The following is an 18,376-nucleotide window of genomic DNA, read 5'->3' on the forward strand; positions in this document are numbered from 1 at the left end:
GGCATTCATAGCATAGTAACAGTGCCGTGCAAGTGAGTGATTTTTGCAGTTTTCAATCGGCAGGAGTTGCATTGATACCTGATCCTTCCAGGAACACTGGGAGGCAGCCAGGGACAGTTCGCGCTTTCCTCACACTGTAGATAATGGAACTGATTTTCCGAACTACACTTGGTATGATCCCAAGGGTTTGGGGGTTTGTTTCTGTTTTTTTTAATTAAGGTTCAGAGTGCCTCAGTTGCATCCTGGGGATGGGATGTCATGTCACTAGGGAGCGGTAGGTCTAGGAGTATGTCATCCATCATTATTTGCTGTTGGTGGTCAGCCTCTCAGTTGTGTCCAACTCTTTGCGACCGCCTGGACTGCAGCATACCAGGCTCCTCTGTCCTCCACCATCTTCTGAAGTTTGCTCAGATTCATGTCACTAGGCACTTAAAACAGCCTTGCAGCCCCCAAATATCAGACAAACTGAACCAGAGGTGGTTGTCTCCCTTGGCTCAGCTGGTGGCCCGACCCTAACGAAGCTCCTCACTCAAATCCATTTATTTTAGCCTCTTCTCTTTCCTCCCAGTATGGTTCATGGAGAATGGAACTGCTCTCTGTGATCTGGTCAAAGTTGAAAGTATTTTCCCTGAGCTGTGAACCTAAAGCAAGCCTGGGGAGGACATAGAGGGAACCTACTTGTTTTATGGAAAAGAATCCCTGTTCAGCCTCCTGCACTGACCTCACGTAGCTGTAAGGAAGCCCCAGCCTCTCTGAGTGAAGCTTCTGAGATCCAGACAAATGAGACCGTTTGTCCAGGAGATTTCTGAAGTCTTTCTGGATTCTGACATTAAATGCTGTGAGAGGATTTTATAAAATTAAGTGCCTGAGTCACCCTTTAACTCTTTTCTTCTCTCCCCGGGTCTGTGTTTATGTCCTTGCAAAGATGGGTTTCACAGATGTCTCTAGTCTTTTTGCGATATTTGTTCTATTTTCGTCATTTCTCTTTGTTCTCACTGCCGTCTCTGGGGTAGGGAGGGTAAAGCCCGGTGTCTGTTAAAGTGGAGAGACTGAGCGTTATGTTCAAACTGATGTAGGGGTTACTGAAACAATAAAACAAACCCCTGAGACAAGTGAGGCCTCCTGATGGGAGTTCTCTCCTGGCCTATGCTACCTTTGGATTTGTGAGGAAGGGTAGAGAATGGGTTGATTAAAGATACCTGCCTTACAGGAGACCATTTCCTTCTCTCTCAAAGTCAAGGTGAGAATCTGAGGCTTGCTTCTTGCCTCTTAAAGGTCCAAGGAGGGGCTGTGGGTGTAGATGAGGGGGCCTTGATTCTGAAACCATTTCAGTCCATGTAGGTTAAATTCTAGGGATGTGCTGGTGCCTTTCTGCCAGAATGAGAGAATGGGAAAGTTCTAAACCTAAGACTTCTCCTCCGCCCCTCAAACGCAGCTCTGTGACAGCTCCTTCACAGGAAGTGTCCCCTGAAGAACAGGAAATGGCGCCTGTCTGTTGTCTCCAGCCTGACTTACAGCATTGGCTCTGGACTCTCTGCAACAGCCCTGAAACAGGAAGGTCTCGGGAGCTTTGTTTTGGAACTTGGTCTCCTTAAAATTAGAAAGTCAAAGATTGAACTTCTTCTCTCTACTTAATCTCTGCCTGCTCACAAGTGCCTCTTCTAAATCTTTGCTTCATCTGAACATCTCCCGTTATTTTTCCTCATCTTAGTTATAGGACTTAAGTGGAAAAGCTACAAAGAGATTTTCCCAGCAATTATAGTGAGTGGCCTACCCCATTTATGTTGTGGCTGTCTGAGCGCAGGTTGGAAAAGAGTTTCCAGACACTGAGCATTTCAGAAGGGAATGAGTTTATTAAAAACAAAGAGCAGAGATAATAAGGGTGCTGCAGGCACAGTGGGCCAGCTCCTGACAGGCCAGGGAGAGTCGACAGGACGCTGTTAGAGCAGTGTAGCCAGTGGATATAGCCTCAAGGCAATTCCTGCTGGGAGGGTGGTACTAGGTGTTGGTTAAGGTGCCATAGGGCGAGTACTAGGGTGAGCATTTTTGCCTAATTTAGGGTCAGGAAGCCTGCTGGTGATGATCTGGGAGCTTTTTGGCAATGGTTACAGATGGGCTCAGTCAGGTTCAAAGGTGACCTTGGTTCTGGGCTTCACTTCTCTGGCCTTGGGGCAGGACTCCAGAATTTGCAGAATCTTTGATCTGACAATGACCTCCCTGGTTCATTTCCCCAGACTTTCTGTGTAATAGACAGAGAGGCAAGGCCCAGAGTTACCTGTGATCTAGCTAGGGCACATGGCTGACTCCTAAGGCAGAGTTCTGTCTAGCAGTGTGGGCAGAATGGGATGGACGCCCACTATGTGCATAGCCCTGAGGCCAGGCTCCAGGGTTGTTGAGAGTAACCTCTATCCTTGAGGTGCTGGGGTTTGAGGAGGAGAGGCATGCCTAAACAGTGGGAAATCATCAAGAAAAAGCCGCAGATAACTATATGCCAAGGGAAGGGGCCAGGCAGCGAAGGAGGAAAGACCGTCATAGCACAGGTGACTGTGGGAGTTCTTAGAGGAAGGCTGCCTAAGACCTGGCTTTGAAGATACAGTAGGTTTTGGACAAACTACCAAAGGAATGGGAAGTGAATCCTAGATAGAATGGAGTGGATGAATAAAGATTCAGTGGGAGGATCTGTTTTGAGGGGCACCAAATGGACTGCTGTGTTTGGTTAGGTTTCCAGTTTCCTTAAGGCAATAACAGGAGAGGCAGCTTGAAGGATTTGAAAGGACTGCATATCCTGAAGGCAGAGGGGAGCCTTGGAAGGTTGTTGAGCAGAACAGTGAAGCACACAGCGTGTGCTCCAAGCGGATGGGAGGATGGGCAGGAGCCTCAACTGATTGCAGAAGCCTCAACTGGGCTGTTCCCAGGGATGGAGGACAGGAGAGGGGGCTGTGAGACCAAACATTCTGTCCTTCTCATCTTTTTGTTTGCAGTTTCTCATGCTTACATCTGATGCTCAGTAAATGCTGCCAACATTATTTGTAAGTTCCCAGGCCTTCTGAAGCCTTCCTTTTCAATACGTGCTCAGGATATTCTTAAAGTTGAAGGAAATTTGAATACAATAGTGGGTGCTTTACTGGTTTTTGGTTTGTTTAAATCCAGAAAAATCTCTTTTCCTCTCCTTCCTCCAAAACCTTGTTTCTGTTTATGGCATTTTCTGTCCTTATTGAGGGTTCCTCGGGTGCTGGGCACTGAGCCTGGGACTTGCATGCTTTCTCTTGTTTTCAGGGCTTACAAGGTTAAGTGGCTGCACAGGGACTCGAGACCTTTAAAAAGGTGTGGAGCCACGACTTGATTTCAAAGCCCACTACCTCCCACCTGTTGCCATCATCCTGGCAGTGGGTGGGTGAGAGTAGTATAGAAAAACCCTAAATGTTTGGGTCTCTATTCCCAAGTGAAAAATAACGCCACACTGTCTCTTAATATAAGTGAGGATTTATGTACACCTGCCCCTCTCCTGACTCTCCTGTGTCCGGAAATGAGATGGCCCAGCTTGGTGTTTTAAAGGTGACCCAGAGGCTGATGTTCTGGGTCCTCAGGCACTGCCGTGTGGTTACTGGTGGCTGAGGGCAGCAGTCAACAGTAGAGCGGGGCCTAAATAGAAAGGTGTTCTCTAGGCCTTGGAGGCCAGGATAACCCAGCCTAGTGGAAAGAGCATTTGTTCAACCCAAGTGGCCAGCAGGCAAGAGGGAGAGGACCAGCTCGAGGGCTGCCCTGTTGCCTTGGCAACTGCAGGATAAGTCCTGGTAGATAAAGGCATGGGCTTCTGCAGTCATGTTCGCGAACTGCTCCTGAGAGGCCAGCTCACACCTGCTGCTCCGTCTGCACCAGAGGGTTGCAGTCACTGGAATATGGGCCTGGGAAATACGGCTCCTTTGCAGTCAGCGAGTGAAAGATCAGAGTGGGATTTCTTTCTTTCTTTTTTCCTTTAATTAAAATGATCCTGGTCTCAGAACTGCCTCCTACTGTAGAGGCTGCTCAAAAGCCCACTGTGTACAGTTGCTTAATAATAATTTTCCTTTCTCGTGATTGAGTATCATTTTTAGTACTAGGTAAGAGTATGTGTGCAGCAAGCCCTTTACAGCCCAAAGGTAAACACAGGTGATGGGGTTAAATATTATTATTACCCATCATAAATGTCTCTGGCTTTTCATTAACCCAGAGGGCAGCTGCTTCTAATCCTGAGAGCTGGCTCAGGTCACGAGGGCCTCTGACACAAACCCATTGGAATCTGACACTGTTACTTCCGACCAACGTGATCAGGGTTTAGCTTTCTTCCAGTCCAGCTGTGATAAACTGTTGCCTTCAGCTCCTGTTCTGTTTTTGATTTCACTGGAAAGTTTTTGTTCAGTGTATTTAATATGATTGAAGGGTAGACAGCGCATGAAGCGCTATGCTTATATAGAGAAATATTTTCCCAGCCTCTGATTCACTTCCCTGTTCCAAAGGAGGAAGCAGGCTAAGCCAGAGGGCATTTCTCTCTTTCTTTCTTCTTCTGTCTCTCTTTAATTGTTGCCAGTGTGGGCTTGGGGCTTACCCGGTGACATAGTAGTAAAGAATCTGCCTGCAGTGCAGGAGGGGCGAGTTCGATCCCTGGATTGGGAAGATCTCCTGGAGAAGGGAATAGCAACCCACTCCAATATTGTTGCCTGAAAAATTCCATGGACAGAGGAGCCTGGTGGGCTACAGTCCATGGGGCTGCAAAGAGTTGGACAGGACTGAGCAAAGAGCACAGTGTGGGTTCAGGGTAGGAAGGATCTGATTTAGAATATTCAGGTCCTGCCCTGGTGATCACTGTAGTGAGGAGCACGGCCAAAACACTTGTGGTTTATGGTGGAACCTGTCCTTGGGGGTGCTGTCTGTAACATCACGAGGAGTTCTGCATGTAAGGCTCCGCGTGGTATGTTTAGTTTAGAGTTTAGTGTCCGGTGCTTCTTTCTGAAGAACCGAAGGAAGCCTGTCATGTTTGCCAAAAGCCTTGATTTCCAAAAGATGGAAGGAAAATTGACTGTCTGGTGACAGTAACTGCTTTACAGCCTCAAATCTGTTCCTTCCTACTCTTCACTGGGATTTACTTTGCACTTTTATTTGAGTAGCCATCTTTTGAGGGGATGTCGTGGAGTCTGAATAATAGCTATTTTGCTTTTCCTTTGGAGAGTCACATTTGCCTGGGGCACTCCAGGGAGGTCTTGACCTGTGGGGAACCTCCAGGATGCTGGTTCCTGAGTGCCTATCTGTACCAGGAGGCCTTGTTACCTGCAGAGTCCAGAATTTCCAGTCAGTAGCACAGAGGGAGCAAGACTTTGGCCAGTGGCTGCTGCTTGAAGTTGTGGCGTTTGTCCTGAAGCCCAGCCTGGGCCCGTGCTGTGGACCCCTCGGCAATCTTCCAATCACTCCTCGGTGCTTCCCTACCTCACACTGCACGAGGTGCTTCTTCCTTTTAGGCTCCAAAGGACCCCACCCCATCCCCCAAACTCTTCCTTCTCCTAGGGACCCTTGCTTCACTGAGGGACCTGGTCCTACAGGCTTTTAACCGAAAACTGCTCCCACCAGTCCTGAACCTCCCTCCTGGGAAATGGGGATTGTAATGTCTGCCTGTGAGGTCAGGGACTGTCTTTTTGTCATGATGTCCAGCCTGAATGAACAGGTGAACCCACCCCATCATTCCAAGACCACCCCTCCACCAGCTCACAACCATGTGTGTTCACAGACACACCTTCCCTCTCACCTTGATAGAGTGAGTCTTTTCTGGGGACACTCCCAAAGGTCTGGAGAGATGGGCTGGCTTCTGGAGCTGGAGGATGGAGGTGGGGCCTGAGCCACCCAGCACCCTACAGTGAGATGGGGGCCCCAAACATGCTTTCAGGATAGAGGCCACCTCCAAGGGCCTTATAGGCCATCTTGTTCAGCTTCTGTGATTTGAAATGTGGAGTCCACATCCCGGAGGTGAGACGACCAAGGTCACATGTAGGTGGATGCAGAGCCAGGAGAGAAGCTGGGCCACTGCAGCCTGTCTGTGCAGTCACTTCCCATTGCAGTGAAAGTTTAACCGTGTCCTCACTGAGGTCCTGGCCTCTGCCCAGCGGGCGTGAACAGAACAGTTTCCCCTCGGAGGCACATCGCGGTCCCGTGGCCCAGCCGTGCTGACGACCTCCGCAGCAGTGTTGGCTGGTTCACAGCCTTGCTGGGGGCCAGGGGTGCTTGAGGCTGCATCCATTACCTGCGGACGTGGTGCTCAGAGAGCAATGACTGGAGTCTCCAGGTGTTCTCCACAGCATGTGATTTCCGAGTGCCCTGGGGCCAGGCAGGGGTCGTGGGTCCGAGGGTGGCGTCTACGCACACTGACTGCTGACCTTTGTGTGGCTGGCTTTTTTCTCCCCCACTGCATTTGAGGATACCCTCAGGAGACCAGGTGCCTCCGCGGCCTTGGTTTTATATGAGAGCAGTATCTAAACCCTAAGTCCGCTTGAAGCCTTTTCGCTGCATTAGTCCGGAGAGCCTGAGCAGGTGGGGTAGTAGGCTGTGAGTAGGCACCACCTGGGTTCTTGCCCTGCTCCTTCTGTTACACGGATGATGGCAGAGGACCTCCATGTGCTCTGCTGTAAAGTTCTGAACCCCTGTGACTTAGAAGCCTGCCAGTCAAAAAATGCAAAAAATGTGACTTTTTGGACCCTGTGGGCAGGGTCCCAGTTTCCTGCAGTGGTACGAGCTCTCCACTCCCCAGTCCTGCCCATCACCAGCCTCCGTCTCTCTTACCGCTCCGTCACCCACTCTGGGCCAGCTGCACCGCTCTGCTTGTCGTTCCCTGCATGCTCCACGGTCGGGACAGAGGGAACTACAAGCCCAGCCTGTCATGGTGGCACCTCCCCTCATTATTCCCAGGACCCCCTGGTCTTGCCCTCCTGGTGGATGGCAGGGAAGGGATGTGCTTATCACTAGGGTGTTTGTACAGAAGGTGAAAATCCAAGTCAAAGCCAGGCAGAGTGGGGCTGTTACAGGTGCTCCCCAGCCCTCTGGAGACTCCTGTGTACACACCTCTTACCTGGGCCAACCTTAAGATGGAAAGTAAGAAAGTGTCAGTCGCTCATTCATGGTCAATTCCTTGTGACCCCATCCCACCAGGCTCCTCTGTCCGTGAATTTTCCAGGCAAGAACGCTGGAGTGGGTTGCATTTCTTTCTCTCCAGGGGATCTTCCCAACCCAGGGATCAAACCTGTGTCTCCCGCATTGGCAGGTAAATTCTTTACTGCTGAGCCACCAGGGAAGCCCTAAGAAGGAACAGTTCAGTTCAGTTGCGTCCGACTCTTTGTGACCCCATGGACTGCAGCACGTCAGGCTTCACTGTCCATCACCAACTCCTGGAGCTTGCTTAAATTCATGTCCATCGAGTTGGTGATGCCATCCAACCATCTCATCCTCTGTTGTCCCCTTCTCCTGCCCTCAGTCTTTCCCAGCATCAGGGTCTGTTCTGATGAGTCAGTTCTTCCCATCAGGTGGCCAAAGTATTGGAGTTTCAACTTCAGCATTAGTCCTTCCAATGAATATTCAGGACTGATTTCCTTTAAGATGGACTGGTTGGATCTCCTTGCAGTCCAAGGGACTCTCAAGAGTCTTCTCTAACACCACAGTTCAAAAGCATCAATTCTTCAGTGCTCAGCTTTCTTTATAGTCCAACTCTCATATCCATACATGACTACTGGAAAAACCATAGCTTTGACTAGACAGACCTTTGCTGACAAAGTAATGTCTCTACTTTTTAATATGCTGTCTAGGTTGGTCATAGCTTTTCTTGCAAGGAGCAAGTGTCTTTTAATTTCATGGCTGCAATCACCATCTGCATTGATTTTGGAGCCTGAAAAAATAAAATCTCTCACTGTTTCCATTGTTTCCCCATCTATTTCCCATGAAATGATGGGACCAGATGTCATGATCTTAGTTTTCTGAATGTTGAGTTTTAAGCCATCTTTTTCACTCTCCTCTTTCACATTCATCAAGAGGCTCTTTAGTTCTTCACTTTCTGCCATAAGGGTGGTGTCATCTGCATATCTTATATTTCTCCTGGCAGTCTTGATTCCAGCTTGTGCTTCATCCAGCCGGCATTTTGCATGATGTACTCTGAATATAAGTTAAATAAGCAGAGTAATAGTACAGCCTTGATGTACTCCTTTCCTGATTTGGAACCAGTCTGTTGTTTCATGTCCATTTTTAACTGTTGCTTCTTAACCTGCATACAGATTTCTCAGGAGGCAGGTCAGGTGGTCTGATACTCCCATCTTTTGAAGAATTTTCCACAGTTTGTTGTGATCCACACAGCCAAAGGCTTTGGTGTAGTCAATAAAGCAGAAGTAGATGTTTTTCTGGAACCCTCTTGCTTTTTTGATGATCCAACAGATGTTACCAATTTGATCTTTGGTTCCTCTGCCTTTTCTAAATCCAGCTTGAACATCTGGAAGTTCACGGTTCATGTATTCATGTACTGTTGAAGCCTGGCTTGGAGGATTTTGAGCATTACTTTACTAGCATGTGAGATGAGTGCAATTGTGCGGTAGTTTGAACATTCTTTGGCATTGCCCTTCTTTGGGACTGGAATGAAAACTGACCTTTTCCAGTCCTGTGACCACTGCTGAGTTTTCCAAATTTGCTGGCATATTGAGTGCAGCACTTTCACAGCATCATCTTTTAAGATTTGAAATAACTCAACTGGAATTCCATCACCTCCACTGGCTTTGTTCTTAGCGATGCTTCCTAAGGCTAGCTTGACTTTGCATTCCAGGATGTCTGGCTTTAGGTGAGTGATCATACTATCGTGATTATCCTGGTCATAAAGATCTTTTTTGTACAGTTCTTCTGTGTATTCTTGCCACCTCTTTTTAATGTCTTCTGCTTCTGTTAGGTCCATACCATTTCTTTCCTTTGTTGTGCCCATCTTTGCATGAAGTGTTATTGCCTTTGTATTTCTGATTTTCTTGAAGAGATCTCTAGTCTTTCCCATTCTATTGTTTTCCTTTATTTCTTTGCATTGATCACTGAGGAAGGCTTTCTTATCTCTCCTTGCTGCTCTTTGGAACTCTGCATTCAAATGGGTATATCTTGCCTTTTCTCCTTTGCCTTGAACCTAAAGGCAAAGAAGGAACAGACAGTTTTATTTTCCTGGCTCACTTTCTTAGTTCTCTGGGCTTTTCCATTCCGCCCTCTGCTGGATGGTCCTGGGAAAAGACTATGGGGCCTCTGCTTCTGAAGAGCATTTTTCACTGTTGCTGAAGGCATTCTGGGGGTGGGGCATGGAGATACCCACAGGCAGCAATGGGATTTCTTACCAGATGCTGCTCTGTGAGGTTCATTTCCTATTAATATAGGAGAAATCCTCGGGAAGGCTTAGGCTTTGCCAGGGCACCTGGAGTGTTCTTGCTGACCTCTGATCCTGGCTTAAAAAGGGAGGAATCTTGCAATGTCTGAGACATGCTGGCTGTGGAAGCCTCTGCCGAAGCTTGAACTTGTAATGTAGCAGTCAGGAGCTCCAGGCAGTCCTGGCTACCCGTTTCTGGTTGTGTTGATGCCTGGCAAGCTGGGTGACTGACTTGCCCCAGTTTGCCCGGAACTCCTCCAGTTTTAGCATTCAGAGTCACACGTCCTGAGCATATCCTCAGTCCTGGGCAAGCTGGGGCAGTTGATCACCACCCAAGTCGGTTAGCTTCTCCAAGCCCTGATGTCCTGAGCAGAGATGCTAGTATGTACGTCGTAGGGTTGTGCATATAACCTAGGAATATCATAGGATAAGTGCGCTTGGAGTGCTGAGCAGGGGTAGCAGCTCTCAAGGGCTGCTGTAACCAAGTACCGTAAAGTAGGTGGCCTGGAGCAACAAAAGTGTGTTTTCTTAAGTTCTGGAGGCCAGAAGTCTGAGGCCACGTTCCCTCCAGACCTGTAGGAGAGCACTTCCTTTCTTCCGGCATTTTGCGGATGAGCTTTGGTACTCCTTGCCTTGTAGATGCCTCACTCCACCCTGTGTCTCTGTCTTTCCTCTGTGCATGTCTGTCTCTGCATTCAAATTTCCCCTTTTAACATGGACCTGGGTTATACTTGATTAGAGGTCACCCTAATGACCTCAGTTTTTAACTTGATTACTTCTGTGAAGATCATACTTCTAACTAAGGTCGCATCTGTGGTTCTTGGGGTTAGGACTTTAATATATCTTTTTTGGAGGGGACACAATTCAACCTATAATGGCACGGTTAACTGTAACTATTATTGTTATTTGTATCATTATCATTGCAATCATTGAGAACTCAAGAATATCTAAAAAAACAGCTCCAGTATTTAAGAGGAGAAGATAGGGGACCCCTGTCACGAAAAAGAGCTGACCTGGTTGTTGGAATTGGTACCTGGGAACCATTTCAGCACAAAGGCTACAGGAACCACCCTGCTGACCTCTGGGCTTTTGCTCTCCGTGGTGCAGATGGAGCAGATGCGGAATGAGCTGCTTCAGGAGCGAGCCATGAAGCAAGACTTGGAGTGTGACAAGATTTCTCTGGAGAGACAGGTGAGGGCAGCTGGCCCCATGAGCCCCCGACCCTCCTCGTGGCTTTGGACTAGAGCCCCGTGGCTGAGCCTTCTTTGCACAGCACGCCCAAGAACTCTGGAGCATAACTCATTTGAGAGGTAGAGGTTTTTCTAAGGCCTTTTCCAGAAAGGTTATTCCCAGTAATTTTATTTTTATTTTTTTCCCAGTAATTTTAAATGTGCTTGTAAGTTTAGCAGCTGCAGAGAAGTAGAATTGCAAGTGTTGTTTTCTAGACCCTAAAGAAGGCTAAATCAAATGAAAAGAGAAAAATAAAGTGTTGAGACTTCCCTGGCAGTCCAGTGGCTAAGGTGCCTCACTCCCAGTGCAAGGGCCCCGGGTTCGATGCTTGGTTAGGGAACTAGATCCTGTATGCTGGAACTAAGAGTTTGCATGCCACAGCTAAAGATCAAAGATCCTGTGTACTGCAACTAAACTAAGACCTGTTGTAGCCAAATAAATTTTAAAAGCCAAAAACCAAAAACCAGTGTCCTTTTGTTTTTTGTCCAAAAAACAAAAACCACATCCAGTGCACGTGTTGGTAACAAATCTTACATGAATCATTGTGTCTTTAACATGCCATTCATGTAAGGTCTTCACTGAATATGACATATGATATTTTTGAAGGAGCCTATTTCTCTTGTTCCATACCAGTAGGTTTACAAAAGGCCAAGGTCAGGATCATTTGTCTGTTATCCAGGAGTCTTAGGACATGCCAGAGATTTCACTCAGGCTTATAAGGAATGTGATAGAACCCCTTCTTTTGGCTTGTCAGGACACGAGTGCAAATCTTTTTCCTGGAAACATCCCCAGGTCTTCCAGCACCACTCATCTGAAGATGAAAAACAGGCTTACCCCAATGACTGACCACACACTTGCCCGCCCTCTGCTCCACGCAGAGGGTGTGGTAGACACAGCCCCTCATGGTCTCCCTGTCTGATTCCAGAACAAGGACTTAAAGAGCCGGATTATCCACCTGGAAGGTTCCTACAGGTCCAGCAAAGAGGGCCTGGTGGTGCAGATGGAGGCCAGGATCGCAGAGCTGGAGGACCGTCTGGAGAGCGAGGAGAGGTGAGCCGGCTCCAGCCCTGGTGCACAGGCCCTGCTGGGCACCGGGCATCACGTTACAGAGTGCTTTACCCCTGTATCTCTGCCCATCCTCCTCAGCCTGGGAGGAAGGCAGGGCAAATGCAGCCTTGCTGGAAAAGAGTTTCCAGTTTGTAGATGAGAAAATTGAGGCCCACCAAGTAAGTCACTTGAGGAAGGTAGCCTGGAAGGATATTGTTGCAGCAGGACTAAGACCTGGGACCCCCGCTGCTCAGCTCTTGGTTGTTCCTTTCTCCCCGCCTTAAATAAGGCAGGCTGCCTCGTAAGTGAATGAGTGAGAGCTGAATTAGATGAAAGGGGGCTGACTTGCTCAAGGGGCTGGGTGTATCCGAGCAGAGGCCAAGTGGCCGTCTGCCAGAGCTGGCCACAGGAACGACCACACCCTCTCCTGCCCCATGATCTTCTGCAGCTTGTCCTTGGACCAGGGCCCAAGGGCCAGCTCCTCAACTCTTACTAACGGCCCCTCACCTTCCTAGGAGTTGTGTGTGTCTCTGTGTGTATGTGTGTGTAGAGCACTTTACATTATCCATTTTCAGTGAGACTTTAGGGACTGGGTCAGGGCAGTACACCCCAAACACTGACAGCCTGGCAGTCTGTGAATCTCTGCCTTACCAAGTGAAGCCTGGTACTGGGAGAACTCAGGGCAGGTCTGACCCCAGCTCAGCCTCTCTCAGGCTCTGCAGCCTCAGGCAGTCACTCCCCTCTCAGAGCCCCTGTTGCCTCATCTGTCCATTGTGCAGCGCTTTCCTCCTGTACGTTGTGAGTCTCCCTCACCCTAACTAAGCCCACGTCTACCACGCAGCCGGGGGCTGGCTGGCTGTGGGACTGCAACGAGACTGTCTTCTGTTCTGCCCTTCCAGGGACCGGGCCAGCCTCCAACTGAGCAACCGCCGGCTGGAGCGGAAGGTGAAGGAGCTGGTGATGCAGGTGGACGATGAGCACCTGTCACTGACTGATCAGAAGGACCAGGTAGAGGACCCTCTGCGAATTCTTTTGAGATTTAATGTGGGCTAGGGAAGCCAGACAGAGGGGAGGGCTCAGAGGATGGACAAGTGGTGAAGTTGAGTGGACCGAGTCTTCTCTTTCCACTCCACCCCTTACGGCATGGAATGGGGCCTTTAAAGCCCACTTCAGCAAACTTCAGACCCTGAACTTGGCTTTGAAAAAGTGGGATTTTCTGTCTTAGAGTCTTGCCTCCACTTTCGCATGAGGCCTGTTTCCCACTTTGCCGTATCTTGTCGCTTGAAGAGAAGGGGTCTGGACCACTGGCCTTTTCTTGCTGCGCTGGGCGACCCGCTAGCTCACAGCCTGCCCTTCCCCTGACTCTGCCCCCCCCCACCCAACCCTTGCAGTTGAGCTTGCGCTTGAAGGCAATGAAGCGACAGGTGGAGGAGGCTGAGGAGGAAATCGACAGGCTGGAAAGTTCAAAGAAGAAGCTACAGAGGGAGCTGGAGGAGCAGATGGACGTGAATGAGCAGCTGCAGGGCCAGCTCAACTCCATGAAGAAGGACTTGAGGTGGGCAAGTGTGTCGATGCCCCCAGGGGCTGTGACAGCCCCAATGTTTGAGGGGAGCACGAGGCCTTCAGAGCCTCTCCTGTCATCTCCGGCCACTGCGGCCACTTTGGGGTCATCCCGTCCTAGAGATGCCAGTGGCTGCATCCACTCCATTCACCCCATGCACTCAGTAGGCATCACGTGTGTCATCCTCATACCATTGCCCGGTGTCAGCAGGCAGGTGTTATCCTTGCCGTCCGAAAAGGGAAACGGAGGCTCAGAACAGATCACACCGGCTCACACCACCCTGTAGAGAGGAGTTCCTGGGCCAGCCCTTAGGTTGCTTGGGTTAGGGAGAAAGGAGATGAAGCTGTGGGTTCCTGTTCTCAGGAGGACTAGGATATCCCAAGCCTGGTTTCTGGAAAGAGCTGCTCTCTTAAGCTCCCTGGGCACAGCAGAAGGATAGGGGTTTAATGGGGAGTGGGGGAACATTGCTTTCCTTGCCTCAGGGTCACAGCTTAGGGCATTGGAGTGAGGGGTGAGTTTATGTTCATCCTCGTTCATAAAGCTGGGCTTTTCCTGGAGGCTGATGGTGACCGGAGGCTTCTTGCCAGCTGCCCAGGCACTTCTCTCATAAATGCACAGAAGAGCCTGTTGAGAATCCTGTAAACACGGCATGTCTATCAAGAATCCAGCCCCAGGTTGGCATTAGGAGGCAATATATAAGGGGGCACCAAAAATCTTAATCAAAATGCAGTATTAAAAAAATTGGTGCAAACTACCCATGGTGCACAGGATGATAAAATTTAACATTAAGATGGAATTTACAGTTGGCCCCTGCCAAGCCACGTGGGAGCTTGAGGCAGGAGGGAAAATCAGGACTACTGACCTTGAGCCAGCCCTGCCCAGCTCTCTGTCAGCAATAGCCTCCCGTGCCACCAGGTGGGCAGTTTGCTCCCTGTTGCTGTACATGCTCATGTGCCACCCATTGGGGTGGAGAGACAGGCACCTTGAACCCCTTCACCTCTAGATCTGAAGTGAGCCTCAGTCCAGAGCCAGGAAACATGCCTCCTGTTGTTTTACAGACTTAAGAAGCTGCCAAGCAAAGTGCTGGATGATGTGGACGACGACGACGACCTCAGCACGGATGGGGGGAGCCTCTATGAGGCGCCACTGAGCTACACCTTCCCCAAGGACAGCACCGTCATCAGTCAGATCTGAGCCCACTTCCAGGGGCTGCAGTGGGAGGCGTGAGAGGGAGCGCCATCGCCTCCCCTTTGCAGACCAGGCTTCTCCTCTTGACATCACGTTGTCCTAGGATCTCTGTGGTAGCACAGCTCTGGTGGCTTGGGCAGCAGCTCTTGCAGGGTATGCGTTGCGATGCCCACGGCCACTTGGCAGGATGGAGCCCCACTCTGCACAGCTGTCTGCCACGCCATCTGCATTGCTGATCCTCCCCCACGTCCCCCTGTCAAGAGAAAGGGTCCAAAGGCTGGTTCCTATTCAGTAGCCCTGGTGTTGGGGAGAGGATGATGTGTAGACTGTACGTATTTTAAATCAGACCTTCTCCTAGACTGCTGCTGTTCCATTTTGGAATGTTGCAGAGGTTTCATGGGGTGGCTTGTTTGTAAAGTTCACATGTGTCTATTGAGTATTATTTTTAAAAATACAAAGCTAGATTTTTAAATATTATGGAGCCAGAGGCAAGAAGGAGAAGGTAGAATAAAGACCACTCTGGACCTCAGAGTTGGAAAAAGGAATTGTTGAGGGGAAGAGGGACAGTTAATCCTGAGAAAAGAAGTTCAGGTGGTCTTAGTGAAAAACTCCCTGAAGGAAGGAGGGGAGGGTAAGTCTGAGGTTACTTGCATCTGTGGTCCTTGGTTGCTTATTTTATCTAGAAGTTTGTTATGATTTCTGAACCACACTGAGTTGATTCCGGTCACTAATAGCCATTTCTTTTGCGCAGGTAGAGTGGGGAGACTTGTATGTAAGGTTTTTCCACAAATGATGTGGTTTCTGGAGGCTGGAGCCTTCCTCTCATTTCTTATTGGTTCCTTCCTTCCCCTTCCCAGAGAAGGTCTGCAATCTATACTCTTGAGGCCCCTGGACCAGATGTTGGTGGGTGGGCACTGGGCGGGTTTGGGGAGCAGGTTCATGGACTTAGACTTGAGGAAGAGGCAGGTGATGTGCAGGCAGGTGATGGGGAAGGAGGAAAGGAGGGGAGATGAGCAGGTGTGTAGGGGTGTAGGTAGGAAGGAGGAGGAGAAGTTCTTGAAAGCTGGGGGATGTGTAGAGAAGAGGCGGGTTGAGCAGGATCCCAGGTTTATGTCAGGAGAGGGAGAGAAGAAGCAGAAGTGAGAGAAATATCTGTACAAACTGGAAGAATCCTTCCCACTTCTGGGACGAGGGATAGGGGCCAACCGAAGCAGGGGTAACTGGGACTGGGTGAGGTCTGGGTGAGGCCAGGTCCCTGGGATGGAATTTTAGGAAGGCATTGGGAGCCTGCAGGGTATCCGGCACTTACTCCTGGGCTTCCTGTGGCGGTCCCCAGGCACACCCAGCGGCCAGGTCCAATCACAGCTGGTCAGGCCCATGGCCAGGGAGGGTACCCTGCAAGTTGTATGCGTTTGGCTGCCTCACAGTGTCTCGACGCATCCTAGAACGTGAGAAGCGTGTGGCCCCGGCACGCCCTGACAGGTGCCGTGGGGGGAAGGAGGGAGCAAGGGGCTCTCAGTGCCCTGCCGAGCCCAGGTCACAGAGCCCAGGCATCAGGATTCAGAGTGGTCACCCCAATGCGTGGGTAGGTGTCATCACCCCCTGTGGGTGAGGCCCCCAGAGCAGAAGTGCGAAGCCTTCCTCTAGCTCTGCCTCTTGCCTCTGCTTACTTATCTGGAGTATGGAGACATGCCTCCCTTTAACCATTCATTCGTTTAGCAGATACTTATTGGACATCCACGATACCCCAGCCTCTGGCACTGGGAACACAGCAGGGAACGCAGAGGCTCACAGTCCCTACCTTCCTGGAGTGCTGTCATGGGGAGGGCGACAGACAGCAGGCACGCTGATGAACACAGCAGAGCCTCTCCGGACGCGCCCCAGGGCCCCTCCGTCCTCTGGGGCCGCAGCAAGCCTGTGGTGGGTGGACTGGCTCACTGGAACCCGGAGCAGTCCTTCGACTCTCGCACGGCGTGAGTTCCCCGCTGCTTCCACCGCTGTTAGGTATTTGCCCAGCAGTGTTCCCACTCCTCATTCCTACAGACTGGAGATGGAAAAGGTTGGGGCCCAAGAACCTTGGGAGCCCGTCAGCTTGTGTCTTGGTTTGTGAGGAAGTTACCGCCTCTCATTCTGGCCAGTTCCTTCCGGTAGCCACGAGGCAGTCTGCAAGAAGCACACTGTCTGTGGAAAGAGAACAGAGTTCACCATTCGGAAGTCCTGCATCTTCACCCTGGAGGTGGGACACTACCCATGGCGACCAGCTCGCCCTTCTGCACTGTGACAGGGCTGGCAGGGAGCCGGATGCTTGCAGGATGCTGAGCTGGAAGGAGCACCAGCCTCGGAGCTGAGACAGATGTCTTCAAGTCCCGGCTCATCTTAGCCCAGTGACCTTGATGGGATGACCTCGAGACGTGTGTTCAGAGCAACAAGCTATGCAGGATGAATTGAGGACCAGGGCTCAAGGTCCTTGCCAACTCTGGCATGCTATCGTTCTTTGATTTTATGTACACATATATGTTTTTTTCTGTTTGTTAAGAACTAACTCAAGAATATTTCCTTTAGCTAGTTTAAAAAGAAAAAAAAATATTTTATTTAATAAACAAGTTTGTGGCCAAATGCTGTGCTGAGGAGACAATCATCGTATAGCTTTATAATTTTCTTCCTGCTTCTGAGTGTCATCCGACGATGCCGATAGGCTTATTGGGTTGGGTTTCTGCTTGCGGGTCTGGTTTGATGGCCTTGGTTTGTCACACAGAGGAAATTATCTTGGCAGCTGCCTCCTGTAGGTGAACTCCTGGAGAAAGCGAGTTTGCCTTTCAATAAACGATATTGCCCAACAGGAGTCTTGACTCTCCCGTTATTTTGACTCCCTTGTTTTCTCCAGATCTTGGCTCCCTATTGGCCAAGAACAGCCCAGCTGAATGGCTGGAAAGTACTCAAGGTAGAGGAACTTGGGGCATTCCAGGCTGGGAGTTGGGTGGGAGGGGGTGAGGGGGGAACACAGAGGATTAAATGTACCTGGATTGCTGTGATGGTCTGAAAAATCCAGATGGCCCAGTTCCAGAAAATGGCACAAGGAGAAGTGTGTTGCTAACTGAGGATGAACAGGCACCCGCTGTTTATTCCTCGTTCCTGAACTGTGGTAGGTTCTCCTGCGATCGCTGTGTGTACATCATCTCACTTGATCTACAGCAGGCTGACAGCCCTTTTATATGAAACGAGTCACTTCTGCGTGGAAGGGACCTACACTGCGCTCCTCTGCTCTCAGAGCTGTGCTCTGCCCTGTCCTCTGGAGGCTGAGCCCTGCAGGCCAGGGGGCTCCCCCCCGGCGGTCAGCTGGGGGAAGCAAGTGAGGTCAGTGTTGCTGTGCTTGCCACTCCCTCCTCCGTGCAGCGTTTCTGGCTGCGGTGCCTCTCAGGTGGCTGTACCTCCTCCAGTTCCCAAAGTGACCAGGGCTTCCCGATGCTGTTCCTCGGGGCCCTTCAGCAGGCCTGGCAGGTTCTCCTGGCACTGCTTCCCCCGGTAGAGTTTCTTCAATAAACCCTTTGTGCCGTCACAGGCAACTGCTGCTTCCTGCCCAGAGCTGTGCCCACTGTCTCCTCAGCACCCCCAGTGATGCCTGCCCATCCACCTATCCTGAAGCCCTTGACTCTCTCTGTTCTAACTAAACAGAGCATCTCAGATATTAATGGGGATTTCTAATTTTAAAAAGTCCTTGAAGTTTTTGCATAAATTGTTTGCCTTTTTTTTTTCAGCATCAGAATTATTGGGGTATAATTTTGTCATTTATAGGTAGGTAAAAGACACCCTTTTGGCACTAGTTGCTTTTGAAACTGTAATCTCTTTGGCCTCTCTGCTAGGGTCCTCCTGGTGGGAATAAGAGACCCTGAGAGGTTACCTGTTAGGTTTGGCCTGTGGGAGGGGTGTGTGTGACTCAGGACCTCAGAGCCAAAGAG

General features: G+C 50.0%; 1 protein-coding gene across 2 annotated transcripts in view; it reads left to right on the forward strand.

Moving 5' to 3' along the window:
• CGNL1 (cingulin like 1) overlaps positions 1–17,262 on the forward strand; it is a 172,975-nt gene extending 155,713 nt beyond the window's left edge. For both annotated transcript variants that reach the window (XM_018054268.1, XM_018054269.1), the window contains 5 exons: positions 10,502–10,585; positions 11,550–11,674; positions 12,571–12,679; positions 13,063–13,226; positions 14,291–17,262. In XM_018054268.1, coding sequence (XP_017909757.1) covers positions 10,502–10,585; positions 11,550–11,674; positions 12,571–12,679; positions 13,063–13,226; positions 14,291–14,426 — 618 coding nt within the window. In that variant the 3' untranslated portion in view covers positions 14,427–17,262. The remainder of the gene's footprint in view (positions 1–10,501; positions 10,586–11,549; positions 11,675–12,570; positions 12,680–13,062; positions 13,227–14,290) is intronic.

Source organism: Capra hircus, chromosome 10, assembly GCF_001704415.2.
Source record: "Capra hircus breed San Clemente chromosome 10, ASM170441v1, whole genome shotgun sequence".
Classification (NCBI taxonomy): Eukaryota; Metazoa; Chordata; class Mammalia; order Artiodactyla; family Bovidae; genus Capra; species Capra hircus.